This window comes from Tachypleus tridentatus, chromosome 9 (assembly GCF_004210375.1).
Source record: "Tachypleus tridentatus isolate NWPU-2018 chromosome 9, ASM421037v1, whole genome shotgun sequence".
In the NCBI taxonomy this organism is placed as follows: Eukaryota; Metazoa; Arthropoda; class Merostomata; order Xiphosura; family Limulidae; genus Tachypleus; species Tachypleus tridentatus.
The window spans coordinates 156,633,911-156,644,795 of NC_134833.1; the positions used below are offsets into that span (position 1 = coordinate 156,633,911).

The 10,885-nt window shown below is 31.4% G+C and overlaps 1 protein-coding gene across 7 annotated transcripts in view; it reads right to left on the minus strand.

Moving 5' to 3' along the window:
• LOC143226740 (tectonin beta-propeller repeat-containing protein 2) overlaps positions 1-9,260 on the minus strand; it is a 48,445-nt gene extending 39,185 nt beyond the window's left edge. For 5 of the 7 annotated variants that reach the window (XR_013014728.1, XM_076458108.1, XM_076458107.1 and 2 more), the window contains exons 1-6: positions 9,032-9,260; positions 7,227-7,282; positions 6,268-6,699; positions 5,515-5,637; positions 3,898-4,029; positions 1,037-1,209 (exon numbers count right to left, since the gene is read on the minus strand). Coding sequence is in view for 6 of the 7 variants with exons in the window: in XM_076458108.1 (XP_076314223.1) it covers positions 1,037-1,209; positions 3,898-4,029; positions 5,515-5,637; positions 6,268-6,696 (857 nt within the window). In the remaining variant the exon portion in view is untranslated. Of the gene's footprint in view, positions 1-1,036; positions 1,210-3,897; positions 4,030-5,514; positions 5,638-6,267; positions 6,700-7,226; positions 7,283-8,371; positions 8,873-9,031 lie in introns of those variants that run through there. The other 2 variants (XM_076458106.1, XM_076458105.1) reach the window with 2 other exon arrangements.
• Between the last annotated feature and the right edge of the window lie 1,625 nt (positions 9,261-10,885).

A 10,885-nucleotide genomic window follows, 5' to 3' on the forward strand; every position in this document is an offset into this window, starting at 1 on the left:
AGAGAAAGAAAAGAAAAAAAATGCAGGAAAATCTTATCTTTCATAACATAAATGTTGTCTAAAAAGATAAATTCCCAAGCTATGTAATGTAATTAGAAATAGACAATTTGCCTTCTCAGACTCATAATTCTTTGAATATTTATTTATACATCAGGCAATGAACTTGATTTTGTCACATGTTTCTTACTTTTTGTTACTTTATAAGACATTACAGACTTTATACTAGGCTTTTCAACATAGCTGATGATGTACTCAGCATAGATTAAAAGTGCAGAAGTCCATAACAAGTATATTACATTCAAACATGAAAGAAACATTTTGGATAATTATATGAATAGAAGTCCATAATAAATATTATCTACATATTGAAAAAAATGTTTTAGCTAATTATAGTTCAGAACAAGTACAATAATTTTGTATTTCAAAGTTCTCAGAATGAATTGTTTTCATCATGAGGAACTGGGTAAGTTAGAGAAAATCTTCAAAAATATATGGTAATTCATACATACATAGAAGGGGCTTTCCTTCTTGGAAACATTTTATAATTTTATTTCTAAAACAAAATTTGAAAAAATATTGTCAAAAAACAGAATGCTAAGAATGTATCATGTACACAAACAATAAACAGTTACTAGTTAGCTTTAGATCTTATGAAAACAAACTTTTTTATACTGAAAATATATTTAAATCTGACTGACAATGACTACCATGACAAAATGTTTACATACATAATTTCATTTATGAACTAAAACAAGAAGTAGCTTTACCAAAATGTTTCTTTAACTATTTGAATGATTTTACTTCTTAACAACCTGTGCAAATCCACCAGTGATAGTATTTCATTACAAATAAGTGTGAATGATGTGACTTTCACTTAACTTGTATTTATCCAACTACAACAGTACTACATTACACACAAGTTATGGTGTCAAGCATACCTTAAATGTGTTTCTATCAGTGTGCCTATCACAATATCTGTAATCCAAAACACTCATAAAAGATCTTTACATTAGAGTTAAAACTATATAACACATACCTTTTTCTTTCCTTCTGACCAACTTGAATAATATGGAAACTACTGCTGTCAACACCCTTGAACTGACCAATAACACTCTTACTTGTGGTAGAGATAAGCAAAATTTTATGGAAGTATGACAGTTGAACTATGGGATGGTTTTCTTGCAAAAGTATCCTTGACTTGCTTACATGCTAATAGGGGTTACAAACAACATTAGAAATATTATATGTGGTTGTAGAAAATTTCAACAGAAAATACAAATCAGATATAACACCTAAACATGCATGTTTTTCATATGTAAAAGCTATGATTACAGCTAAGTTTGGCAAAATCTTATGATGATGTTATATGAAATATTAGTATTAATTTCAATTGTTATTGTTAACACGAGATATATGGAATTTTCAGAAAGGTTCAAAACGTGAAAAAAACACTTCAGAACTAAATAAACAATTACCCAAGTTTCACCAAACATCCATTGGACCATACAGATAGTTAGAAAAGGAAACGGAAACCAATACACTTTGAAAGCCTGCATGTCATCTACAAGTTATAACACTTGTACAGAATATTCCAATGTTATCATTACAAGAATTACACACTTAGACTAAGATAAAATTTGTCAGGTATGGTGAACGAAAAGCAAGTTGAAAAGTATGAAGATCTAAAACAGCTATTTATGGAATAGATATACCACTGTACACTGTTTAGACTCTCATAATGACAAGTGTACATGATTGTCTCACTGAAAGAGACAAAATAACAAAGAATTAAATATCATACCACAAACAGCTATTTCAAAACTTTATATTTTCCATAACACTGAACAACAACAAAACCAATTTTATACTAATAGAAAATATGCAATTTTTCTGAGGAATCTGACAATAGTTTTGAAACAAATTACTAATCACCTCTGTTACTGTATCTTGTAAAAATAACTTTTTTTTGATAACTTCCTTACTCATTGAAAATTACATTTAGGAATTTATGATTTGCATGCTTCGATAAGTTTCTTTCATGCTCACAGGATGAGCAATGGGAATCTATGGTTTAGTGTTCTCATTGTGCTTTAAGCCTAACTTTAGATGAGTCAATAAAAAGTCTTTGTTCCTGAGAATGGTATTCCATAGCAAATTATTTCATTATCACATCAACATTTGTCCAAAATCAAAGTATCTTATACACTGCAGTGATAAACAAGACTTTCATAGTGCTTCTTGTAAAATAAAACTCATTCTTAAAGTTGATAAATTCCATTACTGTAGACAAGAACCAAGAAGGTCCCAGTTGCTTTGGTACACAAATCACAAACCAGATGAGGCAGTCTCTTTTTAGAAGCTACGGGAATATAATCAGAAGATAAAGGTGATTCATTGTGCTTTTTGGAGAATAACTTCCCTTTCCTAATCTGCTGGTAGATGTGACATTGGAAGACTGTCCTCACAAAGTATCGGTTACATTACAAATACAACATCTGGTTATTTTATGTATTGTTTAGTTGTGCCTGAATATCCAGAAACAAAAAATAACAGTCATTTACATGACCTTTGGAATCGCACCACATCACAGGAACTACAAGTGACATACTTGTCCTCTTCATATTCAGCCAGATGTACAAACTGTGGAGCACAACATTTTCCTTGGTCATCAATTTTACATTCGAAATTGTGGTAGTAATCTACCTTTATTGTGTGTGATATTTTCCCTTTGTAAAATTGTAATATATATATATATATATATATATTTTTCAAATGTAACAAATTGTTTAGGTGGTTTTTGCACTTTTAAACTTCACATGAACGGGAGACATCTAGTATTTCAAATGGTTTTCTAATAAATATAAATGAATTTATGTTTATGAAATAAGAATTAAGTATTTTGAAAACAAAGTTTTGGAGAATTTTATTATATTGTGGGTCTAATAAGAGGAAAAAAATTGTTTTGACTGTATGTAGAACAGAGCAAAGTGACCAACTGAGTGAGTGAGAGGCAGCTGGTTCTAATCACTTTTACCCACAGTCAAGGGACTTAAATGTTCAAGCAAACTAAGCACATGAGGGTTTTGTGATTCCCAGGTAGAGCAGGTGAGCATGGGAATGAAGAAAACGTGGGGCAATTCACAGTAGTTGTAACAAAAACAAATAACATATACAAAAAATATATTTGGAATTTTACACCAATATAGTCAATGTTTGAAGTTACCAAAAATTCATGCCTTTTACCCAGTAAAGCTTAGGGAAACTTAATTTCTGAGCATAAATAAACTGTACTAAGTTGACTGTATGGTATTTCACATAATGCTGATAAATTAGAGATATTACAATAACTCAAAATAGAGATGTTATGGACAAGTTCTATGTTTTTGAAATCAGCAACATCAAATTAACCCAAATTTACTTAAATTTTCTCCAGTAGCAAATTTTTTGTTGTGCAGTTAGAGTACCTTTGAAAAACCAAGTACTCAAATTCAATTAATATAAAAGATATCCAAGTTTACATGATCATTTCTAAAGTTGCTATTTTAAAACAGTTAATATATACAAAGTTCTTTTCTCTCTCTCTCTCTCTCTCTCTCTTATATATAGTAAGAAGCTAAAGTTATTATATAGGAAATTACAAAACAATTTCACAAAGTTCTACAAATAATAAGACTTGAAACTTCCTTCAGCCTAAATTAAAGCCTCCAAATAAATTAATTATTGATGTCAAAAATACATAATCTCTCAGATAGAAAACCCACAAGTTAAATGCAAATAGATTATTTACATGTTCTATAACTTTTGAATTGGTCCTTTATTACTTGACAATAAATATTAGCAACCAACATAAATTTTGTAATAAGTAGAACTGAATCTTGAGACTATTGTAAAACATACTTGTTCATACTCAATTTCTGTGCAAACAACCTGGCCAGTTGTATCCCCACTAAACAACTTCATAGCATTCTGACTCCATTCTACATTTGTTACTGGGTGATGATGAAGGTCCTGGATGACAAACTTCTCCAACTATATAAATCATCAGTAAACCAATCAGCTCTTACTTAAGTAACATGTGAAATTTACTTGGCACAGTTATAATACTACAAAAATAACAGTATAGAAGGGAATGTCAATAGGGCATGTGTAGTTCATCAAATGCTAAAGTATGCCTGTGTAAGAGTACACCCAGCATTGGTTAAGTCATCTGGTATCCAGTACAATGACATCACATTGGGAATGTCCAGTTAGCTTCCATGTGCCACATTTCTTCTAACAACTAAAGATTTCTAACAGGTTAACCTTTCACGTTATCTTTCTTTATCATTTCATTCATTATATTTTTTTTAGTCTTTGAACTTAAGTTTTTCTTTAGTAAATAGTTTAACAACAAAAGATAATTTAGACTTACACAAAACAATGAACTATTCACGAAATACTTCAAACATGTGTAACACCACAACAAATCATGAAGGCTTCTTAAATCTCTCGATAATTAAACTTTTAATGTAAGCTCACACATTATTCAGGAGAAAAATTAACAATGCAAATAAAAAAAATACTGTATTAGCATAGAAAAAGTAGGTTTAACACACATATGGTTCTAGTTTGTGTTCAACTATTAGAAGGTTATATCACTGAATAAAGAATGCTCTTCCAAACAAAAAGTAGGTTTAACACACATATGGTTCTAGTTTGTGTTCAACTATTAGAAGGTTATATCACTGAATAAAGAATGCTCTTCCAAACAAAAGTTCCACATGGATCTTACACAAGGTTATATCACTGAATAAAGAATGCTCTTCCAAACGAAAGTTCCACATGGATCTTACACACCTCTAGTTTGCACTCACTACTACAAGGTTACACTAATGGATTATGAAACATTTTTCTCCTCACACATTTGAACTTAAAATTAAACAGACTAACATTAAAATGTTAAAATTCAAGGTATTTATACAATTATAAATAGTTACAACATTCAAACCATCAAAGTATTTTATGGACACAACTGAAAAAACTTTATTATGAGAATGTCAGTGATGTCACTGATTGATTGAAATTAAGCACAGAGCTACACAATGGGCTATCTTTGCACTGCCCACCAAGAGTATAGGAACATGGTCTCTAGCAGTGTTATCTGCATACGTATTGCTGTGCCAGTGGAAGGCAGATGATGCCAGTGCAGATTAGATTTTGAAACATGAAGTGTTTGCTGGTAGTTTCATGATAGTTTAAATTGTGTACATAAAATTAATTTATCATTTTAACTATTCAAACATATTGGTTATGGAAAATAAGCCTAGTTTCAAAATCATCTCTTATGAGCTATCAATTTATTGACAATTGTTAATAATAATAATAAATAATAATTATGGGTGCTGCCTAACACTTAATGAGATTAATAAACACCGAAAGCCACAAAGAAAACCACATCCGTTACCCTTAAAACTTCATAGTACATTAAACTAAGAGAGACTAGGCTAAAGTTGTAATGATTCAAATAACACTCACCTTACATTCATTATTTTCCCTCGGTACTTGAAAAGCAAAAACTAAACCATCCTTTGTTCCAGCAGCAACCATGAAATCAACCGAGGCAATAATTTTAACACAAGTGACAGGAACAATACTTTCCTGAAATAAAAGAAGTTTTGAAATAGCACAACTGTAAATTATGAGAACAACTTCCATACCAATAACACTTAAGATAGAAATTTAGATTAAATATCTTTCATATGTTTGCTATAAAGGAAAGCTGCCTCTTGCATGAGTAATATGCTTTAGAACAAGCAGTGTAAATAAAACACTACAGCACATTCACACGTTAGTTAATAGCAGTTTATTGTGAAATGAAGGTGTTTAAGGAAAATGGAAACTGTTCTGCAACCTAAAAATAACTAACTGTGAAGACTAATTATTCAGTTTCAAAATTTACAGTATGATATTATTTGATCAGGCACAAAAGTAACTTTTGTTTGCAACACAGATTTATTCAGTAAAAGGCACAGCTGAACAATTTAGTTCAGATACAACTCACAAATAAGACTTACTTCTCAAGCCATTAAAAACTAATCTGTCTTTTCTGAATTACTATAAATAAATTCTCATCCATATAAACACACACACACAACACAAACAGTTAAAAAAACATTTTCATTACACAACACTTACTCCATGTTTGTAAAAGAGCATATTACAGCAGTGCATATAAAAAAATAATGCCATCTGTTATTCAGATTAATGAATGAATGTATGCATAATTACCTCACATCGAAGCTTTCGTGTTTCACATCTCCTTCTGTCATACATAAACACCACTCCTATGGATGAACCAAGAACCACAAACTCTGCTATGGCATCAACACAAGTTAACTTAATATCCATTGTAAATAACCCCCTCTGAGCTTGCAGAGGAATAGTGCTAAGTAAATGTGTCAAAGGAGAGAATTCTTGAAGTATCGGCACCTCCACTTTTGACGCATCAACGTCGCCATCTGAAGTGACTTCCCTGTCCACTTCTGAATCACCCATAGGCACTTCTTTAGCAGTTACACTTAAATCTTTGTTTTCCCCTTTTTCAGTGATTTCCATTTCACTCTGAGAAAAATGTTTATCCTTATCAACTTCAGAGTTTCTAGCAGTTTCTTTAATGTCCATGTGGTACAAACCCTTCTTGGTATTAATTCCAGCCATCTTCTGCAAACACATACCAAAACTACTTTGAGCTCAAATAATAGTCATCCAAAAGTTATGTTTTAGTAAGCAATTACAATACAAGTGTCAGAAACTTTCAGTAATATTAAACAAACTAGCGTAAAAATAGAATTTTTATTAGCTTTATATCTTAGTAACATGATTACTTTATAAACAAATAACAAGATAAGAAAATTAACTAGAAAATACACACTTTTATTACTTATGAATAAAAATAACTTCTCTTGGAAATAAGTTTATTAATATCCCAAACAATGTATTCAAAATTCAGTTACTATACAGTTATCAGTAACCATAATTAAAAATATTTTTCACAAAAAATACAACTAAGTCAATTATGTTTCTTTAATAAAACAAAACAAAACAAAAATGATTTTTTTCTTCAGTTAGAATTATAAACTTATATTTTGATAATATATTATGTACTCTTCATCCAGTTAAAAAAAATTATTGAATAAAAACACAAGATTATTATTGTTATTAAACATGACCAAAATGAGTCAACTTACCTTTTGTCATTTTGCTTTTCTTAAATTCTACTTCTAGAAGTCACAAGAAAACTCAACTGGAAAACAATGTTTAAAATCTGCATTATTGGTTAATATACTAATATAATTTCAAAATTATTTACTTTAGCACAAAAACAAACATTTCTTTTTTACAATACAACAATAATTTATTTTTCAATTTGAATATGAATATAGTATCTACAGTTTAAATATATTTATGGTATTTTTTTAAAATTTCTCATCAATATTATTGTTATCAGTAGCACTTCTAAAAAAAAATATATGCAAGACAGAACAAAGAAAAATATAACCTCTGGTTGTTGGTATCAGTGAATCTATCATGTTCATAATCAGGGATGTCAAGAAAACCCACTTGTAGAGAAATATATATGTGAACCTGACAATGACCAAAATGTTGTTCACTCCTCTACGTAAAAAATTTTCTCAACCCAAACGAGCTGTTTTTACATATACATATCATCTTCATAATTTAATTACAGATTATTAACATATCTGTTGAAACTTTATAATTAAATACTTGCTGAAATAATATTTCATAATATCTGTCTCCTCGCACAATTTGAGGTGAAAATAAATGTATAATTTAAGGACAACAAGGGACCTGTTGGTCCATCTAGGCTATCTGATCCACTGCACTTTAAATACAAATAAAACATTTAATGCCAACATTTATTACTCTAATGTTTATCAAGCCTTTCCTTAACCTCTTTAAATTAACTATATCGAACACATTTGCAGGTAATCATTCCACAGACCAACCATCCTGTTACTAGTGCCAAAGAACAAAACTTTCTAATAACAGAATAGGCCTGATATAGATTTAGCTCCAAGGTCAAACCCTAACAGTACCAGCCACAGGACATTTCTTTGATTTCTTGAGTGTCTTGCCCAACACAATGTGACAACTTAAATGCATTACTTTGCACTTGTAATTATAGTTCATTTGCTACACATTTGTCCAACTATGCAATTGATCCAAGTTTGATTTTTTTGTAGTATTTCAGCATCTATTAGTAATTGTACTTTTACTGAAGAATAGAAATATCCAAAATTTCAATTTCATCAGCAAATTTCATGATTTACTAATTATGCCCCTAGCAGTAACATAAATGAGATACACCAACCTCTACAGATCTCCACTAATAACAAAGATCCAGTCCATCTTGACTTCACTGATAACATAAACATTTTCATTCTCCAATCCAACAACCCTACAATAAGCTAGTAATATTAACAATATTCTGGTTCTGGTCTTTTCCTAACTCCTATCAATGTAATTTGCTTGACTAAGTTTTTCCATAGCACCTTATCAAAAGCTTAGTGAAATCTAAAAACACATCAATTCCCAATAAAATACTAAAATTTACTTAAAAAAAAAAAAAAAGATGGTAAGGAGATATTTGTAATTCGTAAATCTGCAATAGTTTTAATTTATATATCACTAAATATATAAGTAATATGAACAGCTCTCCACTGTCCAATGACCTATGGAAATAAATTAGACAGAGGTTCGCATATCTACTTTTGGAGTCGTTATCTCATTATTTTTTATAGAAATCTGTTGCCCATTTGTTATGACTAACTCGGCAACTATCAGTATTAGGCCGACGTTACTGTCACTAAAAGTTCCGTACTGTCACTGTTATTAGTGCTAAGTAATTAACGTAGAGTTTTAAAATCACTTAGTTAATAATAATAAATAATAATATTTCATAACTTAAAATACTTACGTTACAAATTGTAATTTCATTTTTAAATAAATAATATACACATAAATGACATACCCGAACAATAAATCATTAAATGGAGGTGTTGAAAACAAGGAAATAAAGTGAATACATAACTTAAATGTTATTATCTCGGTATCAATGATAAAGAATCTATAATCTTTACAACCAGTACCATACTTGATAGTAATAATAAACTCAAATTTCAAACTACCTAATCAATTACACGAAAAACAAACTCCATTTTGACCATCATTTTATTATTTATAATGTGTTTGTGTTACTCATGTGATATTTACAGGTTTCTCCCCCTAGTGTACAATTGCATACATTTTTATTAGAGCTTTTCTTGTATAAAAACACATTTGTACAAATTATCTGTGATACAAGACTGTATCTAAGTCTTCTGGAATTATTAATTATTCAATATATGTGAAAGTTATGACAAGATTCAGGGCTTGATATTTGAAGGAAGAAAAAATCTTGTTTCTCTCCTTATCGATGACGAGAAAACCTCCTTCTAGAATCTAGAGCCCCGTCGCGCCAAACATGCTCGCCCTTTCAGGCCGTGGGGGCGTTATAATGTGACAGTCAATCCCACTATTCGTTGGTAAAAGAGTAGCCCAAGAGTTGGCGGTGGGTGGTGATGACTAGCTGCCTTCCCTCTAGTCTTACACTGCTAAATTAGGGACGGCTAGCACAGATAACCCTCAAGTAGCTTTGTGCGAAATTCAAAACAAAAAACACATCCTTCTAGAGAAAAACATACATGTAAAAATGGCTGGTTTGGGTTGAGAAAATGTTTATGTAGAGAAGCGAACAACGTTTCGACCTTCTTCGGTCATCGTCAGGTTCACAAAGAAAGAAAGAGCTAGCTGACCGATAGCTGACCACATGTTTGAAGGGGGTTGTGTAACTGAGTATAGGAATGTAGAGAGCGTGCTTAGATGTTTGATTATATTTATAAAAAAAAAAGGTGAAAAGAACACAAAAAGTCACTTTCACCCGTTTTCGAACACTGTATATCAAATAAACACAACATAAACCATAGAAAACACCCAAATACTAAATAAAGAAACAAACATAAACAAACGCAAAATTAAAGAAGCCTTACTTATACAACAACTAAAGCCCAAAATAAACCAATACAAAGGAACACCTTTATACCTATATTAATAAATATAATCAAACATCTAAGCACGCCTTCTACACTCCTACACTCAGTTATACAACCCCTTCAAATATATGGTCTGCTATCGGTCAGTTACCTCTTTCTTTCTTTGTGAACCTGACGATGACCGAAGAAGGTCGAAACGCTGTTCACTCCTCTACATAAACATTTATTTTCTCCGAGTCATGAGTCTTAATTTTGTCGACGTACTGTGTTTGCATCTCTCTGCTCCCTTCACTCTGACTGTAATCACACCACGTAATTCTTCGGACGCTTGTGAATGTTGTGCTGGACCTTATCCCTTCGTTCTTCGTTTTCTCTCCGACACGCCGGCCTGCTTCTTAGCTCTTTCCCGACGCTCCTCACTTAGATACACAAATCTGTGAACTTCAAGGTCATCAGTGACCATTGCTCTTGATAAATAATTAACAAGCCACTCCAATTCACTTAATTATCTTCGTGATCAGTCGATTAATTTATTCTTGCCTCGTGTGGGGTGAAGAGAAACAATAGTTTCTGATCGCCCCTGGTTATTTTTCGTTCACATTTGGAGAACGAAATTATAAAATAACCTAAACACCTATCAAGTCCTCTCTCCCCCTTGGAGCCGTAAATATTTATTATGTCTTCTGAGGCTTTCTCTTTTGAAAAGGCCCGGCATGGCCAGGTGGGTTAAGGCTTTCATTTCGTAATCTAAGGGTCGTGGGTTCGAATCCCTGTCGCATCAAAACATGCTCGCC